Source organism: Chelonoidis abingdonii, chromosome 14 (genome assembly GCF_003597395.2).
Source record: "Chelonoidis abingdonii isolate Lonesome George chromosome 14, CheloAbing_2.0, whole genome shotgun sequence".
In the NCBI taxonomy this organism is placed as follows: domain Eukaryota; kingdom Metazoa; phylum Chordata; order Testudines; family Testudinidae; genus Chelonoidis; species Chelonoidis abingdonii.
The window spans coordinates 848464-867176 of NC_133782.1; the positions used below are offsets into that span (position 1 = coordinate 848464).

The following is an 18713-nucleotide window of genomic DNA, read 5'->3' on the forward strand; positions in this document are numbered from 1 at the left end:
TTCCCTTCTACTCTCAACCCTAGCACTGACCCCCACAACCCCCTTTGCTCTGCCCCAGCCCACTGGGCTCCTTTGGGATGCCAGGCAGGGCTGTATTGCTAACCTCAGCCCGGCCAGGGGCTCCAGTCCCCTCCCCCTCCCAGTGAGTCATCTTGGCATTGGAGCAGGTCCCCGCAGAGCTGGCACCTTCCAGCCTCTCTGTGGCTCCCCAGGGCTCTCGCCTCCATCTCAGCCCCATCTCCTCAGCCAGCACTGCCACTGTGGGCAGCCAGAGCACAGCGGACAGGTCCATGGGTCACACAGCATGAGCTGCACACCCACAGCCTCCAGGCGTGTGACAAATACACCCCCTGCCGCCAGCCCCAGAACCACTCAACCCCCAGCACAGACCCACCCAGCCCAGATCCAAAATACCTGTGCATCTCTGTGCTCTGAGCCCCTCGACCCTGCCATGCAGGGCCAGATTCACCAGGCTCCCTGCAGACATCCCCGCCAGGTGCCCTTGATGAGGGCAGCGGGTGAGGCGCAGCCCCCTAGGTTTCTGAGATCGATACAGCTCCAGTGACAGGGCCAGACGTGCAGCCAAGAGCCCTATGCTCTGGAACATGTTGTGCATGGGGAACTGCCTCACTCCAGCCCAGGGTCCGGAGCCATGCAGGCCCAGGGGGTGTGGTTGGGGGGAGGGGGGGGCGCAGCTCCCCCTGCTCCCAGGGCCCAAATGCTGAGCCACGAGCAGGAGCTGGCAGCCTTTCCGGCACGAGAGCCCCCAGCGTAGGCCCCACTCCAGCCAGACTGAGACAATTCCAGCACTGCTGACTTCTCACCCTGGTGAGCCTGGGCAAGTCACTGCACCTCGCTGCCACCGGCCTCACCCTCTAACTCGGGGCTGCAATGGACAGACATGTCCTGTGCAAAGTTCCCTGGGGCAGGCCAGGACTAGAACCCTGCCCTCTCCCCAGAGAGCAGCAGCCAGTGCCTTTCCTCTGTGGGCTACACGCAGAGCCAGGATTCACGGGGGCACAGGCCCACATGCATGTAGACCCAGGACATCGCAGATGGGCTCACACGTGCACGCACACAGCCAGGACGTCACATGCACACCCATGGGGGCACACACAGCCAGGACGTCCCATGCGCGCACACACACCCAGGATGCCACGGCTCCAACTCGCCACACAGACCCTGACAGACGCTCTAAGCACCAACCATTAGCCGCCAGGCTCAAGTCAAAGTCATGCTTGTCTGCTCCCAAAGACGGGCAAAATGGCAGCCAGTGGAGGGGGTGGCAGGCTGGACATCTGACCTGACACCTCCCCAGGCAGAGGCAGGCTGGTCGAGGGCCACACTTTGCAATGGTCTCGCCCTCCACTATCGGGAGGCTCAAGCGGTGCAGTCAGCATGCCGGGCCTGTGGCTGGCTATGGGATGTGTGAGCTGAAAGACATGGAGTCCAAGTCCTAGAAGTGAATAGGAGGCGGCTGGATTGGGGGGCACCAGCCAGGTGGTGGGGGGAGGCAGGGCTGGGCTAGGGGGGCTGCAGGTCGGGACTGGGGGGAATCCAGGGCTGGGCTAGGGGGATGCAGGTCGGGACTGGGGGGCGCTGGTTTTGCTATGTGGAGAAGTTCATGCGCTGCCTCCTCCTGTGTCTGGCTGCTGCCCTGAGTCTCTGACTCTCAAGAGGCCTCGCTGCCCGTGGTGGGTTTTTCCTTGCAGAGTCACCACTCAGCCAGGGAGCCCCACCGGGCGCTGTGTATGCAGGGTGCTGCAGAGCCCCCCACCCCCCGCAGCACATCCCTCGGGCCCTGTGCCCATCCCAGCTCCTGGGCAGGCAGCAGCTCCCAGTTCAGCTGAGAGGAGCCAGGCCCAGTTGGGCGAGTCCCTGCCCCCAGCAGGCAGGCATGGGAGGCAACAAGCACCCGGTTCCTCTGGAGAGGCCAAAGGTTACCCAGGGCAACCAGCCATCTCCCTGCCTAGCGCCCTCCCCAGAGTGGAGCCCGGCCCCCCACGGGACCCACACGCACTTTCCCTCTTTCCATTCACAGCAGCAACTTTTGCTCCAAGCCACTGGCCAGGCCACGTCAAAGGCCTCAGGAAACCGGCTCCTCTCAGACATGGCTGCAGGTGCAGCCCAGCACCCCAGTGCCTTCGCCCCAGTGGGGCAGCCAGCCCTGCCCAGCCCAGGGCAGACTGAAGCCCCCAGCCCTGGCCCCCCCCGGGAGGGCTCCTGGCAGGTCAGTGTAGCATCCAGCCCCTCTGTGCTGCCCACGGGGTGCCCACATCGTGCCCACCAAGCATCACTTGCCTTTGCTGTCTTCTCGGGAGAGGCTGCCAGGCTGGGCCCCGCGCAGGGGGGCAGCATCTCCTTGGAGAGCAGCAGCTGCCTCTTGGCAGGGGGCCCCCTCCTCCCGGGGCAGGGCCGTGACCGTGAACCTCTGGCTCATGCCCCAGCAGTGGCAGGCGAGTGCTTCACTGGCTCCAGCCTCTCCTCTGCACAAGCGGCTGCCAAGGCACCGGCTGAAGAGACAGAGCGGCTCTCCCTCAGCCGGCTGCCAAGCATGGTCCTAGTGCCCTCCTGGCGCTGTCCTGCACAGGCCCCAGCACTGCCATTCCCAGCGGGACGTGGAGCCTGCGCACGGGAGCCACACAGCCCAGCTCACCCAACCATCCCCAGGGACCCAGGCTCCCGGCCAGAGCCAAGCCAGACTCTTCCCAGGGCTCCCACTGGCCTGCTGAGGGGTCAGAGCTAGAGCAGCAGCACCCGCCAGGTCTGGGCTGTGCCTGGCGTTGGGCTCCGGAGCAGAGGTACGTTCTGCTGCACGGCACCTCCGGGCCTCTGAGTCCTCAGTGCCCCACAGCCGGCCCTGCTACTCCGGCCTCAGCGAGCCCAAGCCAGGCCGGCCCAGCTGGGCACTGCAGGCATGCTCAGGGCAAGGATCTCAGCAGCTGGAGCAGGGGGCAGGTGGGAGGAAACAAGGAGGCAAGTGGGGCAGCCATGGTTCGGGGGGGGAGGGCAGTGGAGAGTGTCCAACCCGATGGCTCAGGGGCTCCCCCAGGCTCAGGGCCACTCACAATTCAGCTCTTTTCTGTCGGGCTGGGGGAGAGGGCCTGGCTTGCGGGATTTTGCTCGTTAGATGGCCCCAGGGCCCGGGTGAGCTCTGGAATTACAGCTCCAGCCCCAGACCACCCCACGTGGCACATGAGGGTCAGATTAACCCCAGCCAGGCAGCGGAGGGGGGCAGAGATGCTCAGGCTCTACTCTCATTTGCCCAACATCGCCAGAAAACCCCCAGTCCTGACTGGGCTCCTTGGACCATGTGTCTGTAATGCCTGTGGGAGGAGGCAGATGAGAGGGGGCTCAGCATCTGTCTCCATAGTGACAGTATGACAGCAAGAACGCCATTGCCCAGGTTTCCATAAAGGGACTTTGCAAGACATGAGTGGGGTGTGTGAGAGAGAGGAGGTAACTCCACAGGACTGGTCTGCGGCAGGGACTCACCCCCAGAGCCTTCGCACCCCTTTGCTCTGCAGCCAAGGCTGAGCAGAGGACCAGCTGCATGGTGATCAGTGGGCACAGGCCTGAAGGCCCCATCTACCCAGGGCCCCAGCCCCAGCCCCAGCCTCACCCCCACCTTGCTGGGCCATATGAGCTGCCCCACAGCAAATTCAGCCTCCTTTGTTCCTCCCATCACTTACCTCCTGAAGCAACATCACACTTGGAACAACACTGGTGTGGTGTGGTGTGGTGTGGTGTGGTGTGGTGTGGTGTGGTCCGGTCCGGTCCGGTCCGGTCCCGTCCCGTCCCGTCCCGTCCCGTCCCGTCCCGTCCCACCTACTACCAAGCAACAGCCCCCAGGACACCACTAGCACAGCTCTATGCCGAAAAGCCTTGGGTCCTGAGACCAAAGCTGGGACCACTGGCTTCTTGCTGAGGGTGCCTGCATTCTCCACCAAATCAGCCCCCTGGCTGCTCACTCTGGATGCCCACTAAGAGCCCTCTGGCCCTGGAGCAAAATTTACCCAGCTCCAGAGGGTGCAAGGGAGGGACATGCAGCTGGGGCAGTGTTGGGCATCTGGCCCTGCCACTCTGATGTGTATGCAAATCACATCAGCCCTCAACTTTCCCCTATCACCCATAACGGGAGGCAGAGAACACCATATGCAAATAAGTCTGTCAGCCTCTAGCAGCACAGCCTTAATTCTCCTGCTTCACCTCTAGAGGGCACCAATAAGCCGCTGTCCTGGCAGGCTGGCCAGTGCTGGTCCGTGCACAGCAGGGACTCGTGTGTGAACTCACCATACAGGTGTATTGGCATGCAATGTACACGGCATAGCCATGTGCAACCCTGTGTGATACTCACTTCATGTGCAACACACCAGGGCTTGAGCCTGGCCCCAAACGTGGTGTGAGAGACTTGGCCAGGTCCCAGAAGGCCTGTATACAATGGGAGACTCTGCCTGCTGGTTGTGAGCCAGTTCACAGTGTGACCCAGGCACCCCATGCTGGCAGCGGACAGTGGTTCTGCAGCTACGCGTCTAGATGCAGGCGTTGCTGTCACGGAGTCCTCGGGCGATGCTCTGGAACTGCTCCCCACAGAGCCAGTCAGGGCAAGAAGCTCACACGGCTTCACCTCCTGGGTCTGACCTTGGAGCATTCAGCATCCTCTGCCCCTCCGTGCGCTTCCCACAGTGAGTCCGCCCCAGTGGGGTCCTGGGGAAGCCAGAGGGTCCTGCACCCCCACTTTGCAGTCAGACGTGACTTTCAGCCAGCCAGTAACACAGAGGTTTATTAGATGACAGGAACAGGGTCTAAAACAGAGCTTGTAGGTACAGCGAACTGGACCCCTCAGCCGGGTCCATTCTGGGGCCCAGTGAGCCAGACACCCTCGTCTGCCCTCGCTTCCCGTCCCCAGCCAGCTCCAAACTGAAACCCCCTCCAGCCCCTCCTCTCTGCTCAGTTCCTTTCCCGGGCCAGAATGTCACCTGATCTCTTTGTCTCCAATACCTTTAGCATCCCCTTGCAGGGGGGAACGGCCTGGGCCACTAGTTGCCAGGAGACAGAGTGTCGGTCAGAAACTGAGGCACCCACACAGTATTCAGAGGAAACATTAAGAACAGCCCCACTTTGTCACAGTTGCCTAGACAGGCCTGCTTCCCCTCTGTGCTCCAGCATCACCACAGGGTACCAAGGGGCCGTGTGGGGCCTCAGCTGAAAGCCAACAACTTGCTGGCTCTCTGGTTAGTGCAGGCTGGATATGTGGGAAATACTGAACCTGTCACTCGTAGACTATTGTGGCCAAAGCTGCGGGGGGTGATGCTGGTGCCTGGGGTGGCTTTCAGAGCTCCCCGGCAAAAAACCTAGAGCTGGCCCAGACGACTGCCCCAGCCCAGCCATGTGGGGACAGTCAGACTGTAGACCAGAGAACTTTGCTCTGCTCCAAGGACTCACTCCGGGAGCCTAAGGGCTGGGGTGCAGATTGGCAGCCAGCAGAAGGAAGGAGTGGGGCTTGCGGAGCCCAGAGCAAGGTGGCAAGTTTCTCCCAGTGGCTCCCTCGCACTGGGAGCAGGTGATAGCGATTCACCCTGTGCCCCTTGGGTAACCCTGAACATATCACCCGCAGCCAGGGTGAGGCGTCTGCAGACGGTTCGGAGTCTCTGGCCTGCTAGAACTTTGAAACACTCCAGGCCAATTTCCAGTGCAGTGTTGGGGAGTGGAGATGCATGCAGCCAGGATCCCGGCCCTGCACCAGGGCAGGCCACTGCAAGGAGACAGGGAGCATGAAAGGGCAGGCAGGAAGGAGTAAATCCGGGGGGCAAAGGGCACTAGGAGACCTTAGAGGAGCATGGCAGACGGGAGGATGGGAGATAGCTCGTGTCAGGGTGGTGCTGGGAGGGCGACACGCTGCTGATGTTGGGCAGAGCCCCTTTGATCTGGGGCTGGATGCCCATGTGACGTTATTAATATAAACTGGGACCATATAGAACATGGGTTGCAACCAAGGTTCTGTAGTGGCACCAAATCCTATGTAAAGGGGGTCATATAAGGTGTCTAAGACCAGGTTACAGGTTACTGGTTATGACTGTGCTGTCTGTATCATTTTTGTAGTTGAAGTTATAAGTATTGGCTGTGTACTGTCTGTATTTTAAATTGGTGCTGCAGTTCTGGGTGACACCCCAGACTAGTTGGTGTCAGCTCAGCTTAGCCTGCTTGATGGCCCATTAAGGACCATCACCTACAAAATTGACCCATTGAGAGAAGGCGAATACGCCCTGTGACTCAGCAAAGTATGCAGAAACTGGCCCATGTGACTGCAAACTCCATTTTGCTGTAACTTTCCACAGTAGGAACAAAGGAGTGTTCTTACACCTGGAAAGTCTATATAAGGCTGAGGCCTCATCTCCATTTGTCTTCAATCCTGCTTCTTACCTCTGGAGGGACTTTGCTACAATCTGAAGCTCTGCACAAAGGACTGATGACCCATCCCAGCGGGGATGTTCTCCAGAGACTCATTTGAACTGCAGTTTACTTCATCACTGCTACCAACAAGCCTGAAACTAAGGACTTTGCCATTACTGTATGTAATTGATTCAGTTTACCATTCTAGCTCTCACCTCTATCTTTTTCTGAACTTTCCTTTTAGATTCTAAACCTTGTAACTTTTGAGGTAAGATTCTGATTTAACCAATTCCTGGGACCCCTCTAACATCCTCTATTCTTTTTCCGTTTTTATGCGCGAATGAGACGTTTGATGATTTTAGCTATTCCAGGATCTGAACACATCACCGCCACCGCCAGTACCAGGAGTGAGCCGATGTGCTCCACGCACCCACGGGGGGGAGGGGGAAACCCTTACAACCCCCCTACTAAACTACATCCCCTGAGTCCTGAACCCACCGATCTGGATTCCACCACCGTGAGGGTCACCCTGTCCCCATTACCCGGCCTGCCGCTGCTCTAATCATGACTATGTGTAACCCATTAGATGAGCGATGTACCCTCACTGCTCCCCTACTATACTTTGACCCCACACCACCGTACACCCCGCATTGGGGACATTACAGACTGTATGTACTATATGCTAACCCATAACCAAATACCAGCGTCCCCCCATACTCTGTATGTTGCCCCAACCTTTAGATTTTAGATTCTAAAGGATTGGCACCAGCGTGATTTGTGGGTAAGATCTGATGTGTATATTGACCTGGGTCTGGGGCTTGGTCCTTTGGGATCGAGAGAACCTTTTTCTTTTACTGGGGTGTTGGTTTTCATAACCATTCATCCCCAGGACGTGTGGAATTGGTGGTGATACTGGGAGACTGGAGTGTCTAAGGAAATTGCTTGTGTGACTTGAGGTTAGCCAGTGGGGTGACACCGAAGTCATTTTTGTCTGGCTGGTTTGGTTTGCCTTAGAGGTGGAAAAACCCCAGCCTTGGCCTGTGACTGCCCTGTTTGAGCAATTGGTCCTGATTTGGCACTCTCAGTTGGGTCCCGCCAGAACCACATCGTCACAGCCCAGCAGAGCTGAACTGTGACCCTGAAATGATCGGGCAGAGATTGGTGGGGGAACAACCCTCAACAGACAATGAGAAAATAAACCCTGGTGATTTGGGGTTCTTGATTTTTAGGCCAATTGTGGGAGCCTCTAGAGTCTCTCCTGAGCTGGGGATACTTAGAGTGCCCATGCTGCAGCCCCCACCATGGCCCCCGACCCCTGCCCCATCTCTAGGCCATCCCCATCCACCTCCACACCGCAACATGCCACTTTCACCTGTGGTGCAACCCCCAGCCCCACACCAACACTCCCTGCACTCTGCATTTCCCCACCGCCGGGGGACCACAGTGCCGGAGAGGAGACGCCTGGAAGCCCCAGCCCCAGGACACAGGAGACACTCTCCCAGCCCTCACCCTACACAGGCAGGGCCTTTCCTGGTGCCCGCCCCCAGCCAGCTCTGGGTGGATGGATGGACAGACAGAGCAGCACCACACGCTGTGTTTCTCCAGGATTCTCTTTATTAAAAATGTACAAGGTACAAAAATGGCAGCAGGAGAGAGAGCGAGGGCCGCGCCCAGCACTCCCTGCGCCCACTGAGGCTGATGGCACCCACCAGGCCCCCAGTGCGCAGGCACCAGCTCCTGAGCAAACCCAGACAGACAGACACGGACTTAATCAACTTTGGAAAAAGACAAAAGTCGCTTACAAATCTCTGAGCAGTTTGCACCAGGCAAACCAATCCGTGCAGCACATGCAGGCATGGGGCCGCCACCACAGAGACCCCGGCCAGGGATGAGAGCCTTTAGCTAAAGCATCCTGTTCCCCCCACCCCCTCAGGATGCAGCTGGCGCTGAGGGACCAGGATATTACAGCTCCCAGAGGCTGTCACCTCTAGGCTGCTCAGAGTCTCTGGAAAGCAGGGCCCATCCCTCCCTGGACCTGCCTGAGGCTGGAAGGCAGGCCCTGGGCAGAGATTCCACGTGCCACCTCCTTCACCTCCCCTGCCAGACTCAGGCTGCCACATGGAACAAAACAACAAAAAACAAGAGTCTGCAGGGATGAACGAGCGGCTGGCGGGAGAGGCGCCAGCCGGCTCTGGTGCGGGGATGAACAAGCGGCTGGCAGGGAGAGGTGCCGGCCGGCTCCGGTGCGGGGATGAACGAGCGGCTGGCGGGGAGAAGCGCCGGCCGGCTCCGGTGCGGGGATGAACGAGCAGCTGGCGGGGAGAGGTGCCGGCCGGCTCCAGTGGGGGGATGAACGAGCGGCTGGCGGGGAGAGGCGCCGGCCGGCTCCGGTGGGGGGATGAACGAGCGGCTGGCGGGAGAGGCGCCGGCTGGCTCCGGTGCAGGGATGAACGAGACACTGGCGGGGAGAGGCGCCGGCCGGCTCCGGTGCGGGGATGAACGAGACACTGGCGGGGAGAGGGGCTGGTTGGCTCTGGTGCAGGTGAAGCCGCCTGGGCCCTACTGCTCTGGGCAGTTCAGGATGTCATATTTCACGTAGCCCACCCGCTCCACCTGGTAGCGCGGAGTCATTCGCCAGTAGAAACGGTCCTGGCAGAAGTGGTACTTTCCTGGGCCAGGGAGGAATGCAGAGGGAAGGGGTTAGCATGAAGGAGGAACTGTGGGACTTGCCTGCTCCCAGGCTCCAGGAAAGCCATGCTGTCACGGAGTCCCCGGGCGATGCTCTGGAACTGCTCCCCACTAAGCCAGTCAGGACTTTGGGGAGCCTCCTCTCCCTTGGAGCAGACTGTCTTCAGGGCAAGAAGCTCACACGTCTTCCACCTCCTGGGGTCTCTCCTTGGAGCATTCAGCATCTCTGCCCCTCCGTGGCTTCCCACAGCGAGCCCACCCAGGGCGGGGTCCTGGGGAAGCCACAGGGTTCTGCACCCCCACTTTGCAGTCAGACAGTGACTCTTCAAGCAGCCAGAAAACAGAGGTTTATTCGATGACAGGAACAAGGGTCTAAAACAGAGCTTGTAGATACAGCGAACCAGACCCCTCGGCCGGGTCCATTCTGGGGGCAGTGAGCCAGACCCCTAGGTCTGCACTTCACATCCTAGTCCCCGAGGCAAGCTCCAGACTAACTCCCCCTCCAGCCCCTCCTCTCTGCTCAGCTCCTTTCCGGGCCAGGAGGTCACGCTGATCCCTTTTGTCTCCAACACCTTCAGCTGGCACCTTTGCAGAGGAGGAGGGGCCCAGGCCATCAGTTGCTAGGAGACAGAGTGCCCGGCATTTAGGTGCACTGGCCCCTTCCTCTGTAGCAATCACACACCCTTATCCCACCACCTAGATACTTAAGAACTGCCATGGGGACACTGAGGCACCAACACAGTATTCAGAGCAAACATTAAGAACAGTCCCAGTTCGTCACACATGCACAGCCCCCACTCCCCAGCCCAGCTGAGCGCTCTGCCAGCTCAGGACAGTGCCCCAGAGAGCGTGTGCGGCCCAGGCCCAGCACCTTCCCGGAGCCAGCCAAAGGGCTCCAGAGCCACAGGCTCTAGTGTCTCTGAAAGGCAGCAACAAGGAGCCACCAGGCCAGGTCTCAGCAAACCATCACCCAGCCACGGGCCCCAGAGACCAGCACCTCTTGCCCCCACATTTCGCTCCAGAGAAGTGGCCCTGGATAGCGCAACCAAGGGCAAAAGCAGAGTGCTGGCTGGTGAGCACAGCCGCTCTCAGGCAGAGAAGGGGGCACTGTCTCCCCAGGAGTCCCCTGTCCTGGGCTCGTGGCATCAGCCGATCCTTCCAGAGCCAGGGAAGGGTCAGACTGGGGGGTGGAGGTGGGGACGGGCTGGCTCTAGAGCCGCAGGATCGGCCTGTGCCCAGGTACAGGGCCTGGCAGACTAAGGGCAGTGCCAAGGTGCCATGGAGAACTCCCTCTCCCAGCTCCGCAGAGCCAGGGCCCCGCACTCAGGTCCATCTTGGCCCAGAGATATACCCCGTGTCCCAGAGCCCAGAACCCTTCTCACCTTGGTAGAGGAAGACATCGTGGGCATTGAGGGGCACGCCAGCAAAGGTGTCATCTGTGAGACGTGGGTAGCCCTTGTCCACCTTCTGGACTTTCATGTCCAGCCTGTGGGGAGAAGAGCAGCGCTGCCTCAGGCACCCACAGGCCCAGACATGGGGCCCTGCCCACGTGTGCCTCTGTCGTAGGGGCAGGAAATGAGCTAATTCCCTGAACCCAATTGCTGTCCACGTCTCCATCGGCCCAGCACTGACCTCACCCATGCCCAGCCCCCAGCCCCATCGGCCCAGCACCGACCTCACCCAGTCCCCAGCCCTGTTGGCCCAGCACTGACCTCACCAATGCCCAGCCCCTGGCCCCGTCGGCCCAGCACCAACCTCACCCATGCCCAGCCCCCGGCCCCGGCCCCGTCGGCCCAGCACTGACCTCACCCATGCCCAGCCCCCAGCCCCATTGGCCCAGCACCATCTGCACCCATGCCCAGGCCCCGGCCCTGCACCAACCTCACCCATGCCCAGCCCCTGTCCCTGTCGGCCCAGCACTGACCTCACCCATGCCCAGCCCCCGGCCCTGCACCAACCTCACCCATGCCCAGCCCCCGTCCCCATCAGCCAGCACCGACCTCATGCATGCCCAGCCCCCATCCCCATCAGCCCAGCATCCACCCTGCCCCAGTCACCACCCCGGTCCCCATCAGCCCAGCATGGCCTCGTGCTCCAGAGCACGCATTCACCTCCAGTACTTCTCCCCACTGAAGAGCAGCACTTTGCCACGCCCCCTCTGCAGGGCCCCCGAGATCCACTCTGCCTCCTTGCCAATGCCCAGCTTCTCGATCCCGCGGGGGCCCACGACGCTGCTGCCCGTGTACACCCAGAAACGCCGACCTGCCGCAGAGACACGGTGCTAACAAGACAGTCCCAGCCATGGGAGAACATGCACCCACTCAGCCCACGGCAGGATGCCCACCCATGCACGGGCACTGCAGTCCAGTGAGCCCCCCAGAGGGAGGAGAGTGGCAGGGCATGGAGCTGCAGCCCAGGCTGGGGAGGAAACAGTCTCTCAGTCGGTCACTACAAGAATGACCACTGGCCCTTCCCCCTGCTCCAGGGTGCCCAGGGCTCTAGTGACCAGCTCGGCACCATCCCAGGCTGTTTGGTGGCCCCCTGAGAGAGGCGCTGGGGCTGACTCTGGCACTGACTGACCCCCCCATGCAGCCCTCAGGCTTGCGGCAGGAAGGGTGAGTGTGGGGAAGCTGGGGCAAGAATTCAGCATTGGTGCAGCAAGGACCAGGCCAGGCCTCCAGTGAGGGATGCCCAGGGCACCAGGCTGTGGGTCTGTATGGGGCTGGGCAGGTCCCAATCCTCACCCGAGAAGAAGAAGAGCTTCTTGGTGAGCACATCCTGGAAGGCGGCATTGATGAGGGCCGGGAGGGCTGGCCACGTGGCTGAGATCCGGACTGGGCCCTGAATTGTCCCCTTCCGGGACACGGAGCTTTTCCAGTAATTCCTAAAAGTGCAAGATCCCAGCGTCATGCCAGCATGCATGGGGGTGAACCCCAGTGTCTCTCCACCCCCCAGAGCCCCCTGCCAAGCTCAGCTCTGCTGCAGCAGACTTGGGGGTCATACTAGGGGCAAGGGGGCCCCACTGGCTCCCTTCATCAGCAAGGGCTGGGAGCGGCTCAGCTGGGAGCAGGGCGACTCCAGGATTAAGTGCCCATGTAGATACCAAGGTCTGGGCTCCCCTCATCCCTGTGCCCCTCACCCCCACTGCCCTGCTGGGCTGTGCAGCAGCGCCCACCGCAGGGCACAGGGCTCGCTCACCCGCTCTTGAAGAAATGCAGCTCCCCGTTGATCTCGGTGATGGCGTCAAAGGAATTCACTTTGCAGGCATCAGTGCTGGGGTCCACAGGGCTGGGCTCAGTTGGCAGGGGATAGTCGTCCCCCGTGGCTAAGTCAGGCTCTGCTGTGGTTGTGTCCTCGGCTTGTGTGGTTGTCTGGTCAGGGATGTCTGGCACCTGGGCTGTTGGTGCAGGACCAGAGCCCTGGCCTGGGAGACAGGAAGGAACGTGAGGCCAAAGCCACAGGAGTGGGCCCATCTGCTGCGGGGCAGGTGATACAGGGGAGCAGACCGGCACAGCTGGGACAGGCCCCCGCAGATTGTAAGCCAGAGGCCCCGGCCCCTGCTGCCACCATGTGGGTCACGCTGCCAGCGCTTTGGGCTTGGAACAAGCCTGTCTGGAGCAGTGGGGAGCTTGACGGGCTCCCACTGTGTGCCCTGGCACCCAATTCCTGCAGCGGGCACCACCCTTGACAGGGAGGGGCAGGGGGAGATCTCAGAGACCCAGGCACAGCTCCCGAGCATGGGCTGCAGCCCGTCATGCATCCACACTCCCCTCTCGCCCGACAGGGAGGCATCCCTGCTACGTTGGCATGGAGCAGTCTGGGTTGCCATAGAAACTGGCATCTCCATGAATACAGATGGAAACGCTGAGCCAGTGGCATGTGCAATTTGGGGCCATTTCTCTTTCCAGCATCCATGCCGTGACCCTGCCCTGACGCCCACCCCTGCCTGCGGCCCTGTCCTGCCGCCCACCCCTGCCCACGGCCCTGCCCTGACGCCCACCCCTGCCCTGCTGCCCACCCTGCCCATGGCCCTGCCCTGCCGCCCACCCCTGCCCATGGCCCTGCTCTGCCACCCACCCCTGCCCTGCTGCCCACCCTGCCCATGGGCCTGCCCTGCCACCCACCCCTGCCCGCAGCCCTGTCCTGCCGCCCACCCCTACCCTGATGCCCACCCTGCCCGTGGCCCTGCCCTGCCACCCACCCCTGCCCAGCCGCCCTCCCCTGCCCATGGCCCTGCCCTGCCGCCCACCCCTGCCCATGGCCATGCCCTGCTGCCCACCCCTACCCTGATGCCCACCCTGCCCACGGCCCTGCCCTGCCGCCCACCGCTGCCCGCAGCCCTGCCCTGCCGCCCACCCCTGCCTGCGGCCCTGTCCTGCTGCCCACCTCTACCCTGATGCCCACCCTACCCACGGCCCTGCCCTGCCGCCCACCACTGCCTGCAGCCCTGCCCTGCCGCCCACCCCTGCTTGCGGCCCTGTCCTGCCGCCCACCCCTACCCTGCCACCCACCCCTGCCCATGGCCCTGCCCTGCCGCCCACACCTGCCCATGGCCTTGTCCTGCCGCCCACCCCTGCCCTGCTGCCCACTCTGGCCATGGTCCTGCTCTGCCGCCCACCCCTGCCCGTGCCCGGGCCCAGGGCACCTGCTCACCATAGAGGAATTGGATGCCGCTGACATCGTCCGGGTGCAGGTGGAAGTCCTTGATGTAGCTGTACATGGGGTACATCAAGGCCTCACGGACACTCGAGTGGTCCAGGCCCAGAGAATGGCCGAACTCATGGGCAGCAACCAGGAAGAGGCTGTAACCTGAAAGCCCAGAACAGCTGTCAGGGTCCAGACAGACCCACCCAGTCCTGGGGGTCTGACGCCCACCTCCCCAGCTGCCATCCGGCCCCCACTGACCCCAGGGGTCTGACACCTGGCCCAGCCTTACCCTACTGGTCCTGGAGGTCTGATGCCCCCACACCAGCCAGCCCTGCCTAGCCCTGGGGGTCCACTGCCACCCACCCTTCCAGCCCTGCCTGGCCCCGGGGTCAGATGCTCACAGCCAGCCGCCCCCAACCCTGAGGGTCTGATGCCCCCCACCAGCCAGCCCCACATTGCAGGCCAGAGAGCCCTGACCTTCCGCCTGCTGCAAACACATGCCCCAAGGGGCTGGGCTGAGGCCAGGGTCTGTGACTGCTTCCCAGAAAGGGCCCAGCACGGGGCAGAGCTGGGTGGCCAGGGGCCCAGGGAGCAGCCGTACCTTGGTCGGGACAGAAACCCCACTTGTGGTCAGTGTCGTAGTTGCTGGTGGTGGCACACCAGAGCTTCCCATCCTGCCGCCCCTCGCTGGTGCATGCGCTGTAGGTCTGGCCCAGGAAGGTGAACGGGAACACACACGGGTCGCCCTGGGAGTTCCCGCCAATCACAGCTGTGTCTGCAACACAAAACCAGCCAGGTGAGCAAGACTCCAGCGCCCTGGCAGGGGGGAGCACCCCTAGGCTGCCTGGGCCCCTCTGAACAAGGAGTCAGCCTCTGGGGCAGCTGCCACTGCAAACAGACTCACTGGGGGCCCCAGAGGGCAGGGGGCACAGAGTATGGGGAGGGCAGAAAGGGCCTGGCTTCTGAGGAGTCTGATGCTAGCCCAGCTCACGCTCCTGCCCCAGGGAAAGAACCCGCACGCCCAAACAGTCCTGGGCAAAGAGCAGAGGCCAATGCCAGCAAGTGCCAAAGTGTATCTGTGAGGAAGTGGGAATGTTCTGGCTGTGTTCTGTGAATGCTGAGTGGGAAGCGTTGGCCTGGGAAGGTGGCAGGGGAGTTTTGCTGGGACGGCCTGCCTTGGGGAAGGGAGCATACCTGAGCATGTAACCTGAGAACCCAGGAGGAGGGTTGGAGGCCAGGTAACACCTCTGCCCTGGAAACTGGACAAAGGCTGGTGGAGGAGCTGTGGGGAGGCTGAGTGAGAGGCTGGAGGGTTTTTCAGTTTGAAGCTGGCTGGGAAATGGAGAGGGGTGCCCCGACAGGGCGTAGGCTCCCCGACGGGACTGTGGCCTCCCTGGGGCCCCCAGATGGACCTAACTAAAGGGGGTCCTGTTGTCTGTACTGGCAAGACCTGTCTTGGACTGTGTTCCTGTCGTCTAAATAAACCTTCTATTCCACTGGCTGGCTGAGAGTCATGGTGAACCGCAGGAAGCCAGGGGTGCCAGGCCTGGTCTCCCCCCGCCCTCCGTGACAGCATACGCCAGGTGTGAGTGAGCTGAGGGCTCCCAAATCCAGCCCCCTCTCAGGATTTCTCTGCAGTTGGCCAGGGCTGCGAGCACCCAGGGCGGAGGATGCCGGGGATTGGTTCCCAAGGAGCCAGCTGGGGCCGCACGCTGGCCACTGGGCCATGCACTGGCAGCAGGGCAGGATTGACAGCCCGAAGCAGGTTCCAGCTAAGCAAGAGAGGCAGCCAGGTTACAGGGCTGGTATAGACCCCTGGGGCAGATGGGGAAAGCGTCCAGCTGCAGCCCTCCAATGGTACCCAAGGGAAAAGACTCCTGCAGAGCACAGCAGGGCCGTGGGCAGTGCTCTGCCGTAGGGGGCCTCCCCACCAGCTGACGGTCCTGCCCTGTGCCCCCAGGAGCCCAGTACCTCTGTTGGGGCAAAACCCGTATTTCTTGTCCTGGTCAAAACTGGCGGTGGTGGCGCACCAGCGGTAGCCGTCAGAGCGCCCGTCTGTGGTGCAGGCATCGTAGGACTTTCCCTCGAAGATGAAGGGGAAGACACACTTGGCACCATCACTGTTGCCGTCGTAGGTGTAGAGAACTACCCGAGAGATACAGAAAGTGCTGGAATGTCTCCACCAGGCAGGGGCCTCTGGACTCACAGCAACCCCCCCAGTGCCAGGGAACCTGCTCCCCCCCGATATCCTCCCTGCCCAGGGCCCCGCCCCAGGGCTGCACCAAGGTCCTGGTACTCACGCTCGCTCGGGCAGAAGCCGTACACCTTGTCCGTATCATAGTTGGGGGTGGTGGCGCACCAGAGCAGCCCGTCGGAGCGCCCCTGCGAGGTGCAGGTGGAGTAGGACTGTCCCTCAAAGGTGAAGGGGAAGTGGCAGGCAGCCCCGTTGGCGTTCCCGTAGCTGGTTTTCACCACTGGTGGGGGGAGAGGAGGGGTGTGGTTCAGGGGCTGCTGCTAGCACCAGCAGCAGGGTGGGTTCCCTAGCCAGGCAGCGACCCTGGAGTCTGGCCTCACCTATCCCTGTTCCCAGCGTCCAGAACTCGTCGTCATCAAAGTGGGCATCTCCCTGTACCCCTTTGCCAGGGGGGAAAGCATGGGCCAGAAGTCCATCCTTCCCGTCAAATGGATACCCGTCACCGTGCTCTGGAGAAAGAACCCCACAGTCAGCCTCCCGTCTGCCCAGAGAGAGCAGGGGGGAGAGGAGAGATGGCCAGAGCCTCCTGTACAGACCCCATACGTACCAGCCCACGCGCCCAGCAAACACCATGCTGCCAGGGGCTGCCAGGAGGTGTAAATGAGCAAGCATAACCCAGGAAACCTCCCCCTGTGCCTGCCCTTTGGCCCCCTCATGGACCCTGCTGCAGGCACCCCACCCACCTGCCCTGAGAGAGGGGCTCACCCTGAGTGCCAAACTGGATCATGATGTCGGCCTCGCCGCTCTGCAGCCGGGTGAAGGTGAGCGGGGTCACGTCACTCCACACCTTGAAGGCTCGTGCAAAGGCATCGTCTATCATAGATGCGTCCAGGTCTGGGGAGTAGTTCAGTACCCTGCCGGGGTGGGGGTGGGAAAGGATGAAGCAGCACAGGGTCAGACCCACAGGGCTCAGGTGCCCCAGAGTAACCCCATAGCCGCAACTAACCACGCAGTGGGACACGCAGGGGATGGGTTGCAATCCAAGGCCTCAGGTGTTCCAGCCCGATATGGTGGCCAGCAGAGCCCAGCTGTGCCATGGCACAGAGCCGCAGCACTCCTCCAGCCTGGGCCTCCCTAGGCCAGGTGACTGTCGAGGACCTCAGCCCAAGCAGGCTGGAGGACATGGACATTACAGCTTAGTCAGAGCTGGCCTCCAGGCAGGACTGCAGCTGTAAAATCAGCCTGCATGGCCTGGGGCCAAGGCTCTCCCTCCCTGCCCCCAGGTGCAGTCTCCTGTCTGTGGGGCATCGCTGGTATTTTGAAATCCAGGAGTGGCCTGGGGAGACGGGGGGGGGGGGGGGCTCACCGGTAAGTGAGGTCATTGTGATCCCACTTGAGGTCTCCTTCGAAGGTGAGGAATCTGCCCACATCGGGGACACCGCAGCGAGGTGCCCGCATGGCATCCATCGTGCTGGCATCCAGCTCCCCCGTCTCCTCCAGGCCTAGCTGCTTCTGCATCCTCCTGAGCGCCTTGCCCATGGACACCTGCCTGCTGCGGGTCTGCCCCTCGGACTCCGTGTAGCCGAAGCGCAGCAGGTAGCTCTAAGAAAGGAGAGAGAGTTAGAGGGGCGGGCACCACCGGGCAGGACTGGCAGTGCCTGCTGCCAGGACAGGACCCCTGGGCCAACCAGAGGGAAAGTGACCCATCCCCCTCGTTCCCAAGGAGACTCCCAACTTTCCCCAGCCCTGCTTCCCTGCTCCAGGACATCCCCTCCTCTCATGAAAGCAGGCTCACAGTGCAGCCCTCCAACCTGCTCTCCTCCATCCCTCCTTTGTCATGGATCAGGGGAGACAGACCAGGCCCTCGAGAGCGGTCACTGGGCTCATCTCGGCAGAGGACCCACGAGCCCACTGTCCTAACAGCCGACTCACTGCATGGGCACCAGGGACCCCAGGGATGCCCTGCTGGGGGTCCCAGCCCTTAAAGGCGAGCCAAGTACTCACTTCTGCAAGCTGCAGATCCGTCAGATTACTGACCAGCTCCCCCGGGAAAGTGATCACAGCCTGGGGCTTGGAGTGGAGTGGTGCAGCCCAGCAGCTCAGGGCCAGGAGCCCCATGGCTAGCAGGGCCAGGAGAGAGAGCCCCATGGCAAGGCAGTGGGCTGAAGTCCCTGTGCTGGCTGGCTGGCTCTGGGTACCCGGCTGCCCTGCGGCTCTGTGCAGTGCAGAGCTGCCAGCTCCTATTTATGCTGTGGAGGGGGGGTGAGTCACTCAGCTCTTCTCCCAGCTGAGGTGACTCAAGCCCTTGGGGCTTTGCTCAGCCCTTTAACTATTTCAACACCTTGTTTACCAAAACACAGGGCCCGCAGGAAGCAGGACATCCTGTGAGGCAAGAGCAGTGGGAGGGGTTGGACAGGCCTCATGCCCAGCTGGCAGCAGACCCCGGCCCCAGCAGAGGGGCCTCCTCCCCAGGCTTCGGCGCTGGGACACTCACGGCCTGTGAAAGTCATCACAAACTTTTACTGCCTGAACCTGGTTCTCTCAAATGGGTTTGGGGCAACAGCTTCTCCCCCAGGCCCTGTATGAATTCGGGGCTGGACAGGGGCCAGATGTCTGTTCCTTGGCCCAGCTCCAAGGGGGTAATTCTGCTTGGTGGAGTAAACAAGCAGAGAAGAAGACCCACCCCCTGAGGTGGCAAGACGCCCAAATTAGCCCTGCAATGGCACTGCTGCTTAGAGGGGAACTTGCAAAGACCTCGTAAACCCATGTGCATAGTCAGATCCACTCGCAA

The 18713-nt window shown here is 61.7% G+C and overlaps 2 protein-coding genes across 2 annotated transcripts in view; both read right to left on the reverse strand.

Annotated features, from left to right (window-relative positions):
• SLC12A5 (solute carrier family 12 member 5) overlaps positions 1-2520 on the reverse strand; it is a 119949-nt gene extending 117429 nt beyond the window's left edge. The window contains exon 1 of the mRNA XM_075072416.1: positions 2302-2520. Within this exon, the coding sequence (XP_074928517.1) occupies positions 2302-2440 (139 nt within the window). The 5' untranslated portion in view covers positions 2441-2520. The remainder of the gene's footprint in view (positions 1-2301) is intronic.
• A 5469-nt stretch (positions 2521-7989) lies between these two features.
• MMP9 (matrix metallopeptidase 9) lies at positions 7990-18221 on the reverse strand. Its single transcript, XM_032790993.2, has 13 exons — positions 17927-18221; positions 17289-17524; positions 16688-16836; positions 16303-16431; positions 16029-16202; positions 15700-15873; positions 14330-14503; positions 13735-13890; positions 12280-12505; positions 11826-11965; positions 11193-11343; positions 10464-10567; positions 7990-9062 (listed from the first exon to the last, which is right to left on the reverse strand). Exons 1-13 carry the CDS (start codon positions 18068-18070, stop codon positions 8953-8955), a joined length of 2067 nt encoding a protein of 688 aa, XP_032646884.1. The 5' UTR covers positions 18071-18221; the 3' UTR covers positions 7990-8952.
• Between the last annotated feature and the right edge of the window lie 492 nt (positions 18222-18713).

What these genes read in the sequence shown, in the direction of transcription:
- MMP9 (XM_032790993.2), bottom strand. Translation starts at nt 18,070, where the DNA reads ATGGGGCTCTCTCTCCTGGCCCTGCTAGCCATGGGGCTCCTGGCCCTG. An exon ending in CGGGTTTTGCCCCAACAGAG is followed by an intron (nt 14,504 to 15,699) that starts GTACTGGGCTCC and finishes TTTGTGTTGCAG; the next exon opens with ACACAGCTGTGATTGGCGGG. An exon ending in AGTGGGGAGAAGTACTGGAG is followed by an intron (nt 10,568 to 11,192) that starts GTGAATGCGTGC and finishes TTCTCCCCACAG; the next exon opens with GCTGGACATGAAAGTCCAGA.